General features: G+C 68.7%; 2 protein-coding genes across 10 annotated transcripts; one reads left to right on the top strand and one right to left on the bottom strand.

Moving 5' to 3' along the window:
- Window positions 1–123: 123 nt before the first annotated feature.
- IQANK1 (IQ motif and ankyrin repeat containing 1) lies at window positions 124–8,881 on the bottom strand. Of its 8 annotated transcripts, XM_059672415.1 has the most exons (14): window positions 8,800–8,881; window positions 6,744–6,748; window positions 5,589–5,663; window positions 3,888–4,037; window positions 3,584–3,748; window positions 3,293–3,484; window positions 3,076–3,201; window positions 1,534–1,673; window positions 1,401–1,455; window positions 1,170–1,262; window positions 918–1,026; window positions 733–826; window positions 525–659; window positions 124–450 (listed from the first exon to the last, which is right to left on the bottom strand). In XM_059672415.1, the coding sequence occupies exons 1-14, from the start codon at window positions 8,879–8,881 to the stop codon at window positions 147–149; spliced, it is 1,725 nt and encodes a 574-aa protein (XP_059528398.1). In that variant the 3' UTR covers window positions 124–146. The 8 variants fall into 8 exon arrangements, with proteins under 8 accessions (XP_059528398.1, XP_059528393.1, XP_059528392.1 ...); XM_059672410.1 differs by lacking the exons at window positions 5,589–5,663; window positions 6,744–6,748; window positions 8,800–8,881 and adding an exon at window positions 4,883–5,499 and having other exon boundaries at window positions 3,888–4,021; XM_059672409.1 differs by lacking the exons at window positions 5,589–5,663; window positions 6,744–6,748; window positions 8,800–8,881 and adding an exon at window positions 4,883–5,499 and having other exon boundaries at window positions 1,401–1,673; window positions 3,888–4,021.
- On the top strand, window positions 6,594–19,136 carry FAM83H (family with sequence similarity 83 member H). 2 transcript variants are annotated; one of them, XM_059672405.1, is made up of 5 exons: window positions 6,594–7,696; window positions 13,333–13,794; window positions 14,489–14,653; window positions 14,730–14,854; window positions 15,076–19,136. In XM_059672405.1, the coding sequence occupies exons 1-5, from the start codon at window positions 7,106–7,108 to the stop codon at window positions 17,843–17,845; spliced, it is 4,113 nt and encodes a 1,370-aa protein (XP_059528388.1). In that variant the 5' UTR covers window positions 6,594–7,105; the 3' UTR covers window positions 17,846–19,136. The 2 variants fall into 2 exon arrangements, with proteins under 2 accessions (XP_059528388.1, XP_059528389.1); XM_059672406.1 differs by lacking the exon at window positions 6,594–7,696 and adding an exon at window positions 10,442–10,651.
- Window positions 19,137–19,423: the final 287 nt, after the last annotated feature.

Below are 19,423 nucleotides of genomic sequence, written 5' to 3'. Positions count from 1 at the left end.
ACACTCTGCTGATCCTGGAGGGACTGGTTGGCCCGCCCACCTCCAGGCAGGAGCACCCCCAAGTCCTGCAAACCAGTGTCCTCAGGCTGGGCTCCCTCCCGCTCGGCGCAGGCACAGCGGTGGTCCAGGGCTTTGCTTTATTGGTGCTAAAGGCCTCCGCTGGGCAGCTGGACCTGCACCGGGAGCAGGACCTGCAACTGCTCAGCTGGGGGCCACCGAACCTGGGTGACAAAGAAGAGGCGGAACTGCTCCAGGCGGGACTCCTGGAACTGGGTGGGGCCGTACTCCGGCCCGTCCGTGGGCCTCAGCAGCGACAGGTACCGGTCCTGCTCCAGCAGCCTGCGGCTCAGCAGCTCCTGCGCCAGGCCCTGCTGCACCGCCTCCAGCTGCCGCTGCACCGCGGGGAACAGGTCCACCTCCCGCAGGTCGAACACCAGCGGCTTCCCGTACCTGGGGGGCGGGGCGAGCGGTGAGGTGGAACGGGGCGGGGCGGACCCCGTGTGCCCCAGCTCCCACCGCCTCACCTGAGTGCCCCCAGAAGCGCCAACCGAATCCTCTCGGGCTGCATGTGGTCTGGGTTCACCGTGTCCACGTAGTTGGTGTCCTGGTAGCGCAGGAAAGTGGCCGCCTGGCCTGAGGGATCGATGACAAGAGGCCACCTGGGGGCGGCCATCCGGTCACCGCTGTTGCCCGAACCCTCAGCTTGGCCCTCGCCCAAGCCGGGCCACTGACCGGCCGTCGGCGCGGACGCGGTCACCCACGTCCTTCATTAGCACGTCGTGCAGCTCGGTGACCTGGCACTTCAGCCCCGGCAACTCCTCCTCCCCTGCGGGGACAGAAGGGGGGCAACCGGAGCTCCCCCGCGGTGCCCTCCCTGGGCCTGGCCTCTCCAGCCTCCAGCCTCCAGCCCCGCCCACCCTCCTGGGTCTGCTCCCGCAGTTCCAGCCTCGCCAGGGCCAGCGTCTCCTCCGCCTTCTGGGCCTCCTGCCGCAGCCGGTCCACCTGAGCTTCCGCGTCCTTGACGGCCTGGGGGAGGGGGGCGGAGGGGGCACACGAGCTCGGAGCGCAGCTCCCAAGGCCCCGCCCGCCCCGCCCCGCCCCGCCCCCAAAGCTGGAGGGCCGTGTTTGGGAGGGAAGACGAGCTCACCCTCCTGGAGGGAGGGTCCCACCTGCAGCGTGAGCTCGGTCTTGCCCGCGCCCCTTCGCTCGCACTTTTCGTGCGCGGTGATCCTGCGGTTGAGCTCGAAGTAGGCCTGCTGCAGCTGCGGGAGGGCGGCGCCAGGCTGTCCCCGGGCCTCAGACCATCGGCCCTGCAGTTCCCCCCTCAGCTCCTCCTCCCAGCCGCTCCTCTCCCCACCTGGCCCGCCACCCCCACCCCCTCCCTCCCAGGCGGCGCTCACCTCCTTGTGGCACTGCTGCAGCTCCTTAGCCAGCTGTTGCACTTTGAGGTTCAGGCTGCGGTGGGAGGGAACAGCCGGGTCTGAGCATCTCCTGGGGGGGTCGTGGCTGGGGGGCCTCCTCCCGCAGGCGCACCGCTTGGTCTCCGCCTCCTGGTGCTGCTCGGCCTCCTGGGCCCGGCGCTGCCGCTCCGCCTCCATGTTCTGGAGCATGGCCTCCGTGAGGCTCAAGTCCCAGGCCTGCAGCACGCTGGCCACGGCGTCCAGCGAGGCCACCTAGTGACGGGGTCCTGTCAGGGGCTGGTTCTATGCAGCCTGGGAGAGCATGCTGTACTGTTCATTTAATTTATATATAAAATATATATTTTTTTAAATTGATTTCAGAGAGGAAGAGAGGGAGATAGAAACAGCGATGATGAGAGCGAATCATTGATTGGCTGCCACCTGCACGAGGCCCACTGGGGCTTGAGCCCACAACCCGGGCATGTGTCCTGACCAGGAATCAAACCGCAACCTCCCGGTTCATAAGTCTATGCTCAGCCGCTGAGCCACACTGGCCGGGCAGGTTCAAAACAATTTTGGGTCTCTTTTCTGTGACAACCAAGATGTATGACACTGGAGAACAGAGCTGTGGACTCAACACGGTCCCTGCTTTCCCAGAACCTTCTGTCAACAGCAGCAGTGTGTGTATCGATAGAGGGATGGATGTTTGAATTAACTATAAATTATGATAGGCTATAGAGTAATTATAGATCAGGGTGGTTCACGATGGCCGAGAGGGTGAAAGATGTCGCGCTGAGTGCACGGACTGGCACCTTGTGAACAAGGGGCTCCGGGGCAGGCGGGTAACTGCACCACCTGTGTCACTGCTGTCATTTGGGATTGCGTTTGCTCTTCGCTGTGGGTATATGTTCCTGTTGCCTCGCAGTCATTTTATTAAACTTTTATTTGGATAAATGACAGTTTTCCGGGAAGTGGCGGTGATAGTAGGGTTCCCGCGTGCCCTTAGCAAGTCTCCCGCAGGATGGCTCTCACTCACCGCATCCGCACCGCGCGCGCGCGCGCGCGCGCGTGTGTGTGTGTGTGTGTGTGTGTGTGTGTCACCAGTCGTGTGCAGCCACCACCACCGTCACCATCCAGAGTTCCTTTGGGTCGCGCCCCTGTCACGTCCCCGCTCGCCCTTCTCCTCAGGGGGCTGGGCCCTTTGCCCTCCGGGCCTCCTTCCCTTTGTGGAGCCAGAAGCTCCGCTGCTCGCCTCTGTCCCTGATAGTAAAGAGAGGAGTGGAGGGCCCAGGGGCGGAAGGGGGGCAGCCCGGAAAGGCAGCCTGGGGGCACCCTGGGCCTGGGGTCCCCAGCTGAGCAAAGGCCTGGGCCCCCGCTGGGAGATGGAGCACTGGGATGGAGGTGGCCTGCGTGCAAGTCAGAGTCGCTTAAAGAAGTGAAGGACGTGGGCCCGGCCGTGGCTCAGCGGTTGAGGGACCTGAAGTGGCAGGTTTGATTGCCGGTCGGGTTGCGGGCTCCATCCCAGTGTGGGGCGCGCAGGAGGCAGCGATCAATGATTCTCTCATTGACGTTTCTACCTCTCTCTCCCTCTCCCTTCCTCTCTAAAAATCAATAAAAATGTTTTTTTTTAAAAAGCGAGGCCACCAGTCCCAGCCCGTGGGGAAGGCGCTCCCACCTGCACCGGGGTGCTCCCGTCGTCCGCGTACACCCGGGGATCGGCTCCCAGCCTCAGGAGCACCTCCACGGCCTCCAGGTGGCCCCCGAAGGCGGCTCTGTACAGCGGCGTCCGCCCAAAGGCGCCCTGCGGAAGGCTGCCCTGAGCCACGCCCCGCCGCCCGCCCCGGCCCCGCCCCAGCGCCCACCGCCCGCCCCGGCCCCGCCCCAGCGCCCACCTTGCAGTTGGGGCTCGCGCCCTGCTCCGCCAGCAGCTGGATGGCCCGGGGCTGCCCGCCCACGGCCGCCTCGGACAGCGGCGTGTTCCCGCCCGAGTCTTCGCACTCCAGCAGGGCCACGCGCCGCTGCCGCCGCCGCGCCAGGCCCGCCTCGTCGTGGCCCACGCCCTCGCGTGTCAGCACCTCCTCCACCTGCGCCCACATCAGCTCGGGTCACCTTCGGACCCCGCCCCGCGCGCCCCCCGCCCCGCGCGCCCCCGCCCCGCGCGCCCCCGCCCCCGCCCTGCGCGCCTCTCGCAGGACAGCCACGATCTCCCCCAGGTTCCCGTCGAAGGCTGCGTCCAGCAGGCGCTCCTGGCGCCTTCGCTCCTCCTGCCGCCGCCGCTCCGCCTCTGCCTCCGCCTCCCGCCGGCGCCGCACCAGCTCCCGCTCGCGGCGCACCAGGGCCAGGAAGGCCTGCGGGGTGCGGGGGGGGGGGGGGAGCCCTGTGGTCATGGAGCCCAGCCCCGAGGTCATGGCCCCAGCCCCAAGGTCATGAGTCGGTACCCGGAGCCCAGGCCCCACTCCCACGGCTCCGGCCGGAGCCGGGCCTGACCTCTCTCTGCAGCTTCTCCATCTGCTCCAGGTACTCCCCGTGCTTCTGCTGCCGGAGGGCCAGCTCCTTCCTCGCCAGGTGCCGCCGGAAGGCGCACTGGATGACGGTGGCCGCCTGGTCCTCCCGGGTTGGCCCTGGGTGGGGAACCAGCTGTGGGTCCAGGTCCCCTAACCCTAACCCTGCCGGCCTCCCTGAAGGGCACATGTTCTAAATCCACACGCCCAGCCAGAGCAGCCTGGCCACAGGCCACCGGCCACCCGCAGAGCCAGCAGGAGGGGAAGACCCAGGTCTGGGCAGGAAGTCCCAGGCGGTCCCATCCCAGACAGCGGGAGCCGCCAGCCCCCTGAGCCTCTAGCCCCGGGAGGACGTTGGTTGGAAACCAAGGAAAGGTGAAAAAATGGCCTCAGGCAGGGACGGACCCCAGGGGACTGCACCCCTAAGACACTGGGCACCGCCCCAGCTGCAGGTCTGCCCCTGCTGTGCCCGGCCCAGCCCGGAGCCAGGCCAACCTCGGGCATTTGAGCCTTTAGAAAACCAACAGTCAGGCCCTGGCGTGGGCTCGGTTGGTTGGAGCGTCGTCCCGAGCACTGAAAGGTCTCTGTTCGATTCCCAGTTGTGGGCTGATCCCCGGGGGACACGTTCGGGAAGGCGACCAATCAGTGTCCCCCTCACATCGCCATGGCACCCGCGGGCGCGCTCTCTCTCTCTCCCTCTGAAAAGTCAGCACATGCTCAGGTGAGGATTTTAAAAATAAAAGCAACAGTCAGGACGTCACAGACCTCTGCGTCCCCCGTCCTCCGGTCAGGGCAGGCTCCCTATCCGGGCCCTCGGGGGAGAAGGTGACGGGCGCTGCTGGGGGTCCGGCCCCCGGCCAGAAGGGTAACATGTGCCCGAGACCCGAGACTGGCTGCTCCGCAGAGAACAGACGAAGCACACGGAGCCGAGGCCAGGAAGAGCCGACGGGTCCGGCGTGGGCGGGGCTACCGGGAACACACGGTGGGTCACGGGGAGCAGCCGCGGGGGCGGACTCGGAGGAAGTGGGTGCGCTGGGGTTGGAGCAGCGGAGGGGGGTTCGGGGGATCCGGCTGTGGAGGCCGCGGGGGCAGACGGGCGGCCGAGCGGGAGGGGGGGCTCCCGTCCCTGGTGCCTCCCGAGGGCGGCTCCTGCCACTGGAGGGCGACAGCACCCAGAGCCGACACCAGGACTCCCGTGTTCCGGGTGGAAAGAGGGCGCTGGAGGGTGAAGGGAGGCGGCTCCCCGAGAGGCCGCACCCCTGGGAGGGACAGGAGGGACCGGTGCCACCTGCCCAGCCCAGGCCTCACGGAAAAGCAGGGGCCTGGGCGGGGGGAGCAGGGAGGACAAGGCTCCCCACTTGCTACTGGGAGGGACTTGCTCGCCCATGAGCCCATTCAGGCATTCACACACATGCGCGCTCACACGCATGCCTACGCATGTACACGTGCACACACACAGATACATGTGCTCACACATCACACATACGTGCACACTCTCGCACAAGCACATGTACATGCTCTCTCACATGCACGCTCATGCATGTACACGTGCTCATACACACATGCACGCCCACATGGGTGCACACACATGCACACACGCAGACCACACGACCGCAGCCCGGAGGCCCGCCCTGAGTCCTCCCGTCCTCACTGGCGGGGCGGCCGGTGGGCGTGGGCTCTCAGTTGCGGGGGGGGGGGGGGCGGGGGGGGCTTCGCCCGCCCACCGGCCAGTCTTCCTCCATAACTGGCGGCTCTCCCCTGGCTTGGGGGGGCGGGGCGGGAGGGGCGTCAGTGAGGTTGGTGTGTGGACCCACCCCACCCCCTCAGCCTCGGAGGCGTTTAGGGGCCCCCTGTGGGCAGCTGTGTCCTGCTTGTTAGGGGCACCCGACTGTGCAGCAGCTTTAACGAGCGACCAGGCCGCGTCCCTGCAGCACATACAGGGGGTGGCAGCGCCAACAGTGCCCCAGGCAGGACTGCCCTGCCCCTGGCCCTGCAGCCGGGCTCTGGGGAGCCAGGAGTAGCCATGCCTCAGGGGGCGCCCACTGCCCACCTCCCCTCAACCCTGCCCCAGCCAGGGCCACTGCCCTCCAGAGCCCCTTCCCCCTTCCTGTGTCGTCCCCCCCCCCCCCCCCCCCCCCCCGCGCTCAGGTTTGGTGGCTGCAGTCTGTCTCCCCGTCTCAGGGCAAAGGCTGAGGGGGTTGGGGGTGGGGTGTGGGCAGGGCTGCGCCAGGCAAACCAGTCAGGCCGGTGTGGCAGAGCTGCTGGGACGGGCCCTGGGCGTGCGGGTGAGTCAGCGGCCCCAGGCTGGGGAAACGCTGGGGTGGAAGCCGTGGGGAGCCCCCTCCCGACAGGAAGCGCAGGGGACGCAGGAACATAGGCCCGCGTCCCCCCAAACAAAGGCTGGGGAGCTCCTCAGGGCCCCATATTGGTGGCAGGGCAGCCACACACCCAACCAGGACAGCGGAGCTCCTGCACCCCTGCACCCCAGGTGGGCGGGGCCTCCTGCTGCCCATCTCAGGCCACTGGGTGGAGCCTTTCCAGGCCCAGGATCTGCCTCCAGCCACCCGGCAGCCAGCCCGAGAGCGTCTGGGCTGGGCAGAGGTCTGTCCTCCCCGCAGGGCAGGGCGCTGGCAGCTGGGGGGGTGGGGGTGGGGGGCGTGCTCAGCGTGGCCCGGCCCGCGTCCCCCTGCTGGTCCGGTCGGATGGTCTGTGGCCAGTGAGAGCCTTCGCCGGGCGGATGGTCAGTCGCAGGGATGCAGCGCCCGGCCCGCTGGGCTGGAGTTTGAACCCCAAGACCAGGGCTGGGATGGGGTGGGGGTGCCCGCCCAGGGCAGGACTCGACTCGCCCTGCACCAGCCGCGGTCTGGCTGCCGAGTCACCTCCTCCGGCTCCTCTCAGCCGCCCTCCCCGTCTGGCCAGCGAGGCCCGCGGCCCGTAAAGTCCTGCGCCCTGTGTCAGCGCCTTAGTCAGCCCGCGCGTGAGCCAAGGCCGAGAGTCCCTATAAACTCCCCGGCGTGGCCCGGCCCCCGAGTCGCCCGCGAGGCCCACAGGCAGAGCCAGGGCTGGGGCTGTGGCACCGTAGGCACCAGCCAAGGGGCAGGGCGGGCACAGGGCAGCCGCCTCAGGGGGCCCACTGTCGTCTCCCGGGCCCCCTCTGGGCCCCCAGGATCCAGGGCCCCTGGGAGCCAACGCCAGATCTGGACCATGTCTGGGCGACGGAGCCGAGCGCGAAAGCCCCGCGCCAGGAGGGCGGGCCGGGCACAGCAGGCTCCGGGGCAGCAGGGCCCTGAGGCCGAGCCCCCGCCCCCCGACGCAGGGGGCCCTCTGGACGAGACAGGGGTGGCCCTTGCGGGGCACGTGACCGGCAGCCAGCCAGCTGCCCCGGGGCATCCCCAGGTGGCCAGGCCAGAGCAGCCACAGGCAGCGGAGAGGCCAGTGCCGGCTGCTGCTCCGGGGTCCGAGCTGGTACCAGTCCCCGCGGCGGACATGGAGGACGGCCGGCCGGGGGGCCGCACGCGCAGCCTGGGCACCGAGCTGCTGAGGCTCCACGAGGTCCAGCTGTGCCTGGCCCAGGAGCAGCAGCTGCTGGCGGACCGCCGACGGCAGGTCCAGCTGCAGATGCAGCTGTGGCAGGAGGAGCAGCTGTGGCGGGAGCAGCTGTGGCAGGAGGAGCAGCTGTGGCTGCAGCAGTTGCAGGAGGAGCAGGCCTGGGTGCGCATGGAGGGGCTGGAGCTGGCCATGGCCCTGGAGCAGCTCCAGAGCGAGGGCCTTGAGGTGCTGCAGACCCAAGGCCAGGTAAGGCCTGGAGGGGCACGTGGGTGGCGGAGGCACCGGCAGTGCGGGGGGGGGGGGGGTGTTGAGCGTGCCAGCGACCCACAGGCACCTGCAGAGGGCTGGGAGGCCGGCCGGCCGGCCGCAGGACATCGGCGGACCCGTTTTCACATCTGCAACGTGAGGCTGATGCCCACTGCACAGGGCACGGGAAGGCCCGGCGACAGCATGCCCTCTCAGGCCATGCTGGGCAGGTAGGGGTGCCCGGGCAGGGAAACTGAGGCAGAGGTGTTCCTGTAGAGGCTGCAGGCACCTGGCCAGGTGCTGTCCAGGGCAGGGTTGGGGGGAGAGGGTGGCAGCCAGGTGGACAGCCAGCAGGTCACCGCCCCCAGCGCAGCTCCCTGGCGCACCTGCCCGCCTGTTGACTGCCGTGCGCGTCCCAGGCTTGATCGCGTAAGCAGCCAGCGGCGCCTGAGCCCAGCATCCTCGTTCCAGGACAGCGGCTGCCTCCACCACGCTGGGGCCATTTGGGGAAACCAGGGTCCAACCCCCGCGTGGCCTGGGGAGCAGGCGCCACCATCCGGCCAGGCCCACTCCCAGCAGAAGGGGTGCCCCTGGGAAGCAGGGCAAGCCCCCTCTTAGCCAGCACTGCCCCCTCAGGCCCGGGCTGGGGGACCTGGAGCAGCAGCCTGGAAGGGGTGAGTGTGGTGACAGAGAAGACGGGCTCAGAGAAGGGGAGTGGCAGCCAGCGGGGGTGGGCATGGCCGAGGGGTCCTTCCTGACCCAGCAGGACTGGGCCCGGGACCAGCTGTCGCCATGCAGCCTGGACGTGGAGCAGGGGGTCAGAGTGGACACAGGCTTAGTCTGTCACTTGCCAACATGGATGCAAACCCTGCTCCGTTCCAGAACTTGTTTCCCAGCTCCCTGCCTCCTCGGAACACGGCCCCCCGGCCCCTGCGCCACCCCCGGGCCTGGAGTGGACACCTGAGCTCTGAGCCCTCAGTCTACCACCCCACCCCTAACTCAGAGGAGAGGGTCTCCTCCGGGGGCGTCCGGGTGGCCGCGGAGAGGGCCTCACAAGTGAGGGTCTGAGGGGGGCCTGGAGGTTGGGAGGGGCACTCACTCACCAGCAGCGGCTCTGGGCTTGGCCCCCCGGGGGGATGGCCGCTTCCCTGACGCTGCTCTGGGGCCCCCCTTCTTACTGCTCATTCTCCTGAGGGCGGGTAGGGGAGGTCAGGGAGGGGTGGCAGGGTGGCAGGGGCCGTGGGCGCACACTGCACCCGCCAGCTCCCGGCCGCCTGCCTGCCCTGGTGATTGGCGTGTGAGCCGCATGTGGGTGGGATACCTAGCAAGGCCACCTGGCCACAGCTCATCCCCCCCGCCCCCCCCCCGCCCCCTGCACCCCTGGCTCCATCCTCTGGGCCCAGGCCCGGACCACAACCCCCGGGGAGGGGTGTCCCGTCCCCATCGCTCTGCTCAAGCCACTGGGCGGCCAGCAGGCCGAGCTCTGTCTAAGGCACAGCCGAGCCCAGCTGCTTCCATCCGGGCCTGGAAGCCACGCCTCTCTCCTTAGTCTGCTCAGCTGACCCCAAAGTTCCTGTCTTTTTCTGGGACACCCCCTACCCCAGGCTCGGTCAGGGTCCCCCCCCCCCCCCAGCCAGGTGACCCACGGCAGCGCTGTGGCCTGGGCACTGGTCTGACCCATGCCCCCCGGCTCCGGTGGGGAGCTGCTGAGTGTTTGGGGACAGGATGATCCTGGGACAACGGGGTCTGGTGGGGAGGGGTGGGGGGAAGGCGGCTGAGACCTGCAGAAAGCGGCCCAGGCACAGTGACAGGAAGGGGAGGTGGCGGGGACCTGGGGGGGTCTGAGTGTTTGGGGGACGCTGGCAGGACTGAGGTGCCTCGGGGCAGCAAAGGGCGTCTGTGTGTGCTTGCAGAGGGGCTGTGGGGTGTGAATGGGGTCCCCCGTCCCGTGTGGTCAGTACTTGCAGGATCCCCGGTGTCGGGGGGACTCAGTGTTGCTGTGGGGTCTTATCTGTGTGCAGAGTTCTGTGGGGGGGGCCCATGCAGGGGTCACTGCGCGGGGACCCTGTTGGTGTGGGGACTGTGGGGGTGCCTGGCCGATGGGCACGTGCGGGACTTGGTGGGCACGTAGGGCTCCGGTTGTGCAGGTGCCGGTACCCCCGGGTCCCGTGTGCATGGAGAGGGCTGGTATGTGCAGGGGTGCCCTGTCCGTGTGGGAGCGCAGAACACCTGAGCCTGTGGCCGCGGGGCCAGGAGTGGGGGCGTGGATGGTGTAAGTGTGGGGGCCATTTCTGTGGCGACCGGTCCCCTGTGTGCGGGTCTCCCTATCTCTGCGGCATTCAGGGCCCCGGTTCCTGCAGGATCAGCGTGTGCGGGGAGGGGGGCGCGGTGTGCTCCCGGGGCCCGGGCCCAGCCTCGCTCCCGGTTCCTCGCGGCCCCGCAGCCTCACCGGCCTCACCTGCCTCCCCAGCGCCCCAGCCTCAGCCAGACCGGAAGCTCCGCCCCCCGCGTCGGGCGGACCCGTTGCCTAGCGACCGAGCTGGAACGTCCCCGCCGCCTCAACTTCCGGGGCGAGGGTGAGGGGTCAGATGTGGGCACCGCGCGCCCTCGGTGGCCTGATGGGGGCGCGGGATTCCGGCGGCCGCCGCGCGCGGGGCGCGGGTCCCCGGGGCGCGGGGCCGGGGGGCGCGGCGGGGCCCGGGGGAGCGCGGGGCCGCGGGCGGCGGGCGGCGGGCGGAGGAATGCGGGCGCGCCGCGGGTGGGGCCGCCCCGCCCCCAGGTGCTGCCCGGGCAGGCCGGCGCGGGAGCGGGCGGGGCGGGGGCGGGCGCGTGAATCAGGCCGCGCGGCGGGCGGGCCGCGCCAGGGAGTGGCTGCCGGACCGACCGGACCGCGAGGCCGCTGGGCGGCGGTCGGCTCCTGCTGTCCTCGTCCCGGGACCCCGCGCACCTGGCCAGGTAGCCCCCACCCGGCGGGAGCGGGCGGGGCGGCGCGCGGCAGGAGGCCGCGGCCCGGCGGGTTGGGGCGGGGTCGGTGCGCGGGGTCCCGGGCGGCCTCCCCGCCGGCACCTGTGCGGGCTGCGCGCCTCGGGCCGGGCGGGGTGAGCGGGGTGGACGCGAGCCCCGCGCACGATGCGGGTCCGGGAGGAGCCGAGTGGGAAGGGCCGGGCCCAGGCCGACCTGCCCCGGGGTCCTGTCCCGCTTCCGCCCCGCGACCTGGGTAGAGTCGGGGGTTGGGGGATGGGGGAGGAGCTGGGCCCGGCGGGCTCTTCCCTGGGGCGCCCCGCCCGCCGCCCTGAGCCGGGCTGGTTCCCACCGGAGCGCAGGGCGGGCGGAAGGCCGGTTCTGGCGCCCAGGCCCCGGCGGGTGGTAAATGGGACTCGCCCAGGCAGCCGCTACCTCCCTGGGGTGCACTGACTTCCTGCGGCGAGCACCCCGAAAACTGCAAACCGACTCCACTTTGACTTGCAGTCGGCGACCCCATCCTCTGGAACCCCGTCCCAGCCACCTCGGGGCTCCTTCTGCCCCCTTCCGTCCCGGGGACCCTCCTCCTGCCCCCTTCCTTCCGGGGACCCTCCTCCTGGCCCCCTCCACACCTGGCCCCGGGTCCCGCCCTCCCTCCCTCCTGCTGCGGGGGGTTGGGGATGTCACGGTCACCTGACGGGAGTCCACCGATCCCGGGGACCCTGGACACTGCCAGGCCGTGTCAGAGGTCAGAGGTCAGCCCCAGCTGATTCCTGCTGAGTCATGGGCCGGGTGGGAAAGAACCCCTCCCTCCCTGAGGGCGGGTGTCGGGAGGCAGGTGTGTGGGGAGCCACGAGGTTGGGGTTCATTTCCGGCTGGGGAATGGCTCCCTTCCGTTCCCAGTTAAGGGGTGTGCGGACCCCAGAAAGGAGACCAGCAAAGGAGCAGGTCCTTGAGGTCGGGGTCCTGCTGAGGCCAAGCAGGGCCGCCTCCCCCCCCCCCAGTCCTACCTGATGGAAGGTTCTTGACCCGCATGGGACCCCCCACCCCCCTGCACACGCCTGGGCAGTCTGTGCTGTGTCCCCTCCCAGTGAAGCCAGAGGGGAACATGCCCCCCCACACTGGTCAGATAGTGAGGCCCCCCCCACACTGTGGTCAGATAGTGAGGCCCCCCACACTGGTCAGATAGTGAGGCCCCCCACACTGGTCAGATAGTGAGGCCCCCCTCTTCGTGGGACGGGACCCTGGCACAGTAGGACCCCTGTGGCCTCCTCAGTCTGGTTCTGGTGCCGTGAGGACAACGGGGCTGTCTGAGGGCCAGCAGCTCTGCCGATGCCTGAAGGACACACAGGCTCCTTCACCTCCGCCCCAGGGGACGTGGGCCGAGGGGCTCCCAGGTCATGGCACGCAGAGCCCTGGCCCTGCCGTCCACCTCACCCGGCTGTGTGTGGGGAGGGCGCGCTGCGGCGACTAGCAGAACCGCTTTCCCGGCCACCGGCCACCACCACGTCCAAGGCTGGAGCCGGGCAGGAGCAGCAGGGGGCGGGGGCAGGGACTGGGGCGGGAGGACAGGTCTCCACGTGGAGGAGCGCAGGAGGGGACCCGCCTGGCCGGGCAGGGCCGTGGAGGCGGTGAGGTTGGGGCGAGCAGTGTGGTTGGAGAGGCTCATTCCAGCCCAGGACAGACGGCCTGATGGTCGCAGCAAAGGGCTCCGACCCGTCCGGAAGGAAGCCGGGAACAGGGTGGTGACAGACGGGCCCGGCAGGGCCGGGACTCAGCTCATGGGCCGAGGAGGCTGCAGATCTGTGAAGTAGGGCTGTGGGGTGGGGTGTAGCCTAACCCCCCCTGGCTGGACAAAGGGGACAGCTCTGTGCTGAGCTCGCCTGGACCCCGTGTGCTCTCCTGCCAACCCTGGCAGCTGCACACGAGGGCGGAGGGAGGGGCGTGGCCTGGGGTGTGGGCCACTCGGCTTGTCTCTGCACAGGACCAGGGACCCACAAAACAGCATTGTCATAAAATCAGGAGAGCAACATGCCCATCAGACTGCATTATGTTTATACCGACAGGCATAGCACATTAACGTTACGGGGGGAGGGAGCACAAGGAGGGGTGCGGGGCCACGAGGCTATGAAGTGACCCTGAGGGGGGCGGGCGGGCGGGGTGGGTTGTGCAGCCAGAGTCCCACCTGGAGTCTGGGCCCTGGGCTCTCCCTGGTCCTGGTCCTGGTCCTGGGGGAGCAAGGCCCAGGCTGCCGGCTCCTCTGCCGCCCCCCCAGCTGGGGTTCCTCCTAGCCCAGTGATGGGAACCTTCTCAGCTCGGCGTGTCAGCATTTTGAAAAACCCTAACTTAGCTCTGGTGCCGTGTCACACATAGAAATTTTTTGATATTTGCAACCATAGTAAAACAAAGACTTACATTTTTTGGTATTTATTTTACATATTTAAATGCCATTTAACAAAGAAAAATCAAACAAAAAAATGAGTTTGTGTGTCACCTCTGACACGCGTGTCATAGGTTCGCCATCACTGTCCTAGGGTCTGGGGTGCCCGGAAGGCCTCCAGGCCTGGGCGAACGCCAAGCCCAGCCGAGGCCCCTGCCGGCCCTTAGACACTGCATGGGGGGGGCAGTGGGCCCGGTGCCCCAGCCCTGGTAACGTCTTCCTGCCCCTCCCCCAGGCCCCCGGCCTCAACATGGCCCGTCGCTCCCAGAGCTCCTCCCAGGGCGACAACCCCCTGGCACCAGGGTACCTGCCACCTCACTACAAAGAGTACTACCGCCTGGCAGTGGACGCGCTGGCGGAGGGCGGCCCTGAGGCCTACAGCCACTTCCTGGCGACCGAGGGGGCACCCGCCTTCCTGTGTCCTGAGGAGCTGGACCACGTGAGCCGCCACCTGCGGCCCCCACAGTATGTTGCCCCGGAGCCCCCCGAAGGCAGCCCTCCCAACGTGGACATGGACGGCTCCTCGGGCACCTACTGGCCCATGAACTCAGACCAGGCGGTGCCTGAGCTGGACCTGGGCTGGCCCCTGACCTTCGGCTTCCAGGGCACGGAGGTCACCACACTGGTGCAGCCACCGCCCCCCGACAGCCCCAGCATCAAGGATGAGGCTCGGAGGATGATCCGCTCTGCCCAGCAGGTGCGCTGGCCGGGGGCAGTGGGCAGGACGGCCTGAGCTGGACCTGAAGCATGCAGCTCCGGAGGGTGGGGAGGCGGGCAGCTGCAGGGAGGGTGCCCTGGCCACCTCTAGGGTCACCCAGGGCTGGCTTGCCCCAGGGCTGCCTCTGCCTCGGTTGCTTGTCCGTGGTGATGGCCGGTGCTCAGGAGCTCAGGGATGCTGAGTCCTCTCCAGGCCTGGACTTACTGTCACACAATGGTCTCCACCCTGCCCGTGACCCAGCTGGGGCTCCTACCCTCACCAGGCAGTTGGTCCACAGCAAAGGGACCTGTTACACCAGGGAGACAGGCAGCAGATCAGATGCTAAAGACCATCCTCTGCCCACGGCCTAAGGGTCAGGGGAGTCCAGACGTCTGTGGGGCGGGTGGGACAACGAGGGTTTCACTCACCTGCTCTGCCCAGGAGGGAGCAGCCACCCCCAGCAGATGCAGGCCCTGTGCCTGCCTAGGGCTCCATCACGGGCCACCCATCTGACCAGCAGCCCTACACCCCCTCTGACAGCCCCCCTGACCCCATTCCCTGACGGGACCCCTCGCCCCTGGGATGGCCAGTGGCGGTTTTGCAGTTTGTGGGTGATGCAGAGGCCCCTGGGCTTGGTTAGAGAACACTGGGGACAGCAGAGGGTTCTGCCCTTGGTCCTTGGCCCGCCCCGCAGGTGGTGGCCGTGGTGATGGACATGTTCACCGACGTGGACCTCCTCAGCGAAGTGCTGGAGGCCGCCGCGCGCCGCGTCCCCGTCTACATTCTCCTGGACGAGATGAACGCGCAGCACTTTCTGGACACGGCGGACAAGTGCCGCGTCAACCTGCACAACGTGGACGTGAGTGACGGGGGAGGGGGGGGTAGAGGAAGGCGGGAAAGGCCCTCCGCCGATACCTGACGCCTCTCCTCCCCAGTTCCTGCGGGTGCGCACCGTGGCCGGCCCCACCTACTACTGCCGCACGGGCAAGTCCTTCAAGGGCCACGTGAAGGAGAAGTTCCTCTTGGTGGACTGCGCTGTGGTGATGAGCGGGAGCTACAGGTGCGCAGCCCCGGCCCCTCCCACCGGGCCTCCTCCCGTAGCCGTCACAGCCCGGCGCCCCTCCTGCATCTCTGCAGACTTGACACCCCAGGCACAGGCTGCTGAGCCCCGCCCCTCCCGCTGGCCCCGCCCCTGACTCTGGCCCCGCCCCTCCCCTGACGCTGGCCCCGCCCTCCCGCTGGCCCCGCCCCGCCCCTGACGCTGGCCCCGCCCGCCCGCAGCTTCATGTGGTCCTTCGAGAAGATCCACCGCAGCCTGGCGCACGTGTTCCAGGGGGAGCTGGTCTCCAGTTTCGACGAGGAGTTCCGCATCCTCTTCGCACAGTCTGAGCCACTGGTGCCCTCGGCCGGGGCGCTGGCCCGCATGGACGCTTACGCCCTGGCTCCGTACTCCGGGGCCGGGCCCCTGATGGCCAGTCAGATGCCTGGGGCGCCAACTCCTTTCTCCTTCCCCAAACGAGCGCACCTCCTGTTCCCACCGGCCCGGGAAGAGGGCCTCGGCTTCCCCTCCTTCCTCGACCCTGACCGCCACTTCCTGTCGGCCTTCCGCCGGGAGGAGCCACAGCGGATGCCCGGGGGTGCCCTGGAGCCGCACACCGGGCTGCGGCTACAGTCGCGACGGTGGGACACGGAGGCCGGACCCGGGGCCGAGCTCGCAGGCCCGCGGGGCTTCTTCCAGGCCCGACACCTGGAGATGGACTCCTTCAAGCGGCACAGCTACGCGGCCGCCGACGGCGCGGGCGCCGTGGAGAACTTCGCGGCCGCGCGGCAGGTGTCCCGACAGTTCCTCGCCCACGGGGACGACTTCCGCTTCCAGACCAGCCACTTCCACCGCGACCAGCTCTACCAGCAGCATTACCAGTGGGACCCGCAGTTCGGCTCGGGGCGCCCACAGGGCCTGTTCGAGAAGCTGCGCGCGGGCCGCCCCGGCTTCGCAGACCCCGAGGACTTCGCGCTGGGCGCTGGGCCTCGTTTCCCGGAGCTGGGCCTGGACACCCACCAGCGGCTGGACTATGTGCCGTCCAGTGAGTCGCGCGAGGTCCGCCATGGCTCAGACCCGGCCTTCGGGCCCCGGGGCCTGGAACCCAGTGGGGCGCCGCGCCCCAACCTGGGCCTGCGCTTCCCCTGCCAGGCAGCGGCGAGGCTGGGCCCGGAGGCGGGGCTGGAGGCAGAGCCTGAGCGCAGGGTGGGGCCGGAGGGGCGGGCGGGGCTGCGGCACTGGCGCCTGGCCTCCTACCTGAGCGGCCGCCACGGGGAGGACGCGGGTGAAGAGGGCCTGCCGGGCCCCATGGAGTCCGAGGCCTACGATGACGACGTGCTGGTTTCCGGGGGCCGGGCGACCGCGGGGGACCTGCTGCCCTCGTCCTTCCGCGGGCCCTCGATCTTCCCGGCCAAGGGCTCCGGCAGCGGGAGCGGCGAGGGCCCGGAGGAGACGGGCCTGGCCACACAGGACTCGTTCCGCTCTCGGCTGAACCCGCTGATCCAGCGCAGCTCTCGGCTCCGCTCCTCGCTCATCTTCGCGTCGCAGGCGGAGGGCGCAGGCGGGGCCGCCACCGAAAAGGTGCAGCTGCTGCACAAGGAGCAGGCGGTGCACGAGGCGCTGGGCCCCGGGGGTGAGGCCGTCCGCTCCGCCGCCTCCACCAAGGTGGCCGAGCTCCTGGAGAAGTACAAGGGTCCAGCGCGCGACGCCAGCGGCGCCCCGGCCACCGCAGTCACCGCTTCCAGCCACAGCAAAGCGGTCAAGTCCCAGGCATGGCGGGAGGAGGCGGCAGTGTCGGGGAACACGGCGGCCGAGCGGCGCAGCCTGGAGAGCTGCCTGCTCGACCTCCGTGACTCCTTCACGCAGCGGCTGCACCAGGAGGCCGAGCGGCAGCCCGGCGCCGCCACGCTCACCGCCGCCCAGTTGCTCGACACGCTGGGCCGGAGCGGCCCTGGCCCCGACCGGCTGCCCTCCCGCTTCCTCCTGAACCAGGGCCTCTCCTCTTCCCTGCAAGGGCAGGACAGCTCCCCCGTGGACGCGCCCCAATCGGAGCCAAAAGGGAACCCCACCTCAGCCTACCCCGAGCGGAAGGGGAGTCCCACTCCTGGGTTTCCCCCGCGCAGAGGCAGCCCGACCGCAGGATTCGCTGAGCGCCAGGGGAGCCCCACCTCCGCCTACCCTGAGCGCAAGGGCAGCCCAGTGCCCCCCGTGCCCGAGCGCAGGGGCAGCCCAGTGCCCCCCGTGCCCGAGCGCAGGGGCAGCCTCACCCTTCCCTTCTCGGGAGAGGCTCCGAAGGCCGGGCCCGCCGAGGAGACGCCCACTGGCCCCATGGAGGTGCTGCGCAAGGGCTCTCTGCGCCTCCGGCAGCTACTGAGCCCCAAGAGCGAGCGGCGCGCAGAGGATGAGGGCGGCTTTCCGGCGCCGCAGGAGAACGGGCAGCCCGAGAGCCCCCGGCGGCCCGAGAGCCCCCGACGGCCCTCACTGAGCCGGGGAGACAGCGCGGAGGCTGCCGCCGGGGAGGAGCGGGGTCCGCGGGCGCGCACAGCCTCGGCCACGGCCAACGCTCTGTACAGCAGCAACCTGCGGGACGACACCAAAGCCATCCTGGAGCAGATCAGCGCCCACGGCCAGAAGCACCGCGGAGCCCCCGCCCCCGCCCCCGCCCCGGCCCACAGCAGCCCAGAGCTGGGCCACCCGCCGGCTGCCAGTGGCCTGGCTCCTGACATGTCCGACAAGGACAAGTGTTCAGCGATCTTCCGCTCAGACAGCCTGGGGGCCCAGGGCCGGCTGAGCCGCACGCTGCCCGCCAGCGCGGAGGAGCGGGACCGGCTGCTGCGCCGCATGGAGAGCATGCGCAAGGAGAAGCGCGTGTACAGCCGCTTCGAGGTTTTCTGCAAGAAGGAGGAGGCCGGCGGAGGCGCCGGGGAGTGCCCGGCCGAGGAGGACGCCCGGGACAGCAAGGTGGGCAAGTTCATGCCCAAGATCCTGAGTACGTTCAAGAGCAAGAAGTGAGTGTCCCGGCTGCCTGCCCGCAGGGCACTCGGTCCTCGGGCACAGAAGCTAGGAACCCGGATGAGCTCAGCCAGAGCTCGGCCCCCCTGGGGCTCACCCCATGCCTGCCCTGGCCTCTCCGTTTGGGGGCTGCATCCCTCGCTGCCCCCCTGCCTTATTCCCCCGACTCCCATCTCTGCTCAGCACCTCCATCTCCAGGCCCCGCCTCCCCCTCCTTAGGCATCTGCCTCCACCTTCTCTGGGCTTCAGGTCCCCTCTGGGCCTTCATGCACCTCAGGGACCCATCCTTTTGTGCCTTATCCCCAGTTCTCTGGGGACCTCGCGTCTCAGGGCTTCTGTGTCTCAGGGTTCCCCTCTGCCCACCCTCCTGGCTACGCCGCATCTTCACTCCGCTGCCTCTGCCATCTCCTGGCTGCCTCATCCTCTCTCTGGGCCTCCCACCTCCTCAGGACCTCCCATCTCCATCTCCATCTGTGGCCGCTGGAGGCTCACTTCCTGCTGGTCCATCTGCCTTCTGCTGGCTTGCTTGGGGGCCCATCCTCTCCCTGCAGGGAGGCAGAGCAGCGGGGGTGGGGGAGCAAAGGGATCCTGGAAGGGCTGACCTGCCCCCAGACCTGAGCAGACCTGGCCACCCCTCCAGCAAGGTCCTGGGCCAGGATGACAGCACCAAGCCTCAGTGATGGACGGTGTGGGGCCCCAGCCTGGCCGGCCAGAAAGGGGCTGGGTGCGGAGCGCCTGACCTGTCCAGGTGAGGGCAGAGGACGGCCTAGCGGCGCCTGAGCCCCAGCCCATTGGTCCCCTGCATCCTCTCCTCTTGGTCACAACGTGCCAAGTCTGCCCTCCATGCTGCTTACCTTTCCTGTACCCTCACCAGCAGTGACTGGGTTTAAAATGACACCTTTTGGCACCAAGTGCTTGGAAAGTCTCCCACCACAGGTGCTGCACTTGTGAAGTGAGTGCTTCTGATATTTCTTCTCAAATAGCTTTTGGTTTTTTAAGTGTAAGAGTCCCAATCGCCCAGATGGAAAAGGGTTTAAGAAACGGCACTGCACGAAGGCAACTGTCCTTGGGTGGCAAAGGTCACGTGGAGCTGGATGAGCTGGAGTTTGCCGACAAACGTTTCCGTGTGGCCTGGTGCTTAGGGAGGGCCTACGGGGGACCCTTCTGGCCACCAGAGGCCAGTGGCTGGGGCCCTCAAAACCTCCTGTCTGCACCCCCATGTCTTGCTGAGTGGCACAGCTCCTCACTGTGATTCTTAACATTTTGATGGTAATAAAACACCAGCACAGAATTTTCTAGCACGTTCCCAAATGTATACAACCTCCTCACTACATAGTGCACCCTTAGCCTATGCTCCCCGCAGGCAGGCCCCTCAGGTGCCCTGAGCCTCGAGGGAGAGGCTGGGTGCTGGGGAGACGGGGGTCTGATAGGTGATGGGCTCCAGGAAAGGGGAGCAGGGACTTGGGTCCCCTGAGGAGGAAGGACTGGCTGCAGGCTGGGGACAGACAGGACTTTATTGGAGAAGGTGATGGGGCTGGAGGGGGCGCTTCTGGACAAACCTCCTGGGACTCCCATGGG

The sequence above is a fragment of the Myotis daubentonii genome, chromosome 17 (genome assembly GCF_963259705.1).
Source record: "Myotis daubentonii chromosome 17, mMyoDau2.1, whole genome shotgun sequence".
Classification (NCBI taxonomy): Eukaryota; Metazoa; Chordata; class Mammalia; order Chiroptera; family Vespertilionidae; genus Myotis; species Myotis daubentonii.
The sequence above is the reverse complement of the archived record's forward strand: the minus strand, read 5'-3'. Positions and strand labels throughout refer to the sequence as shown.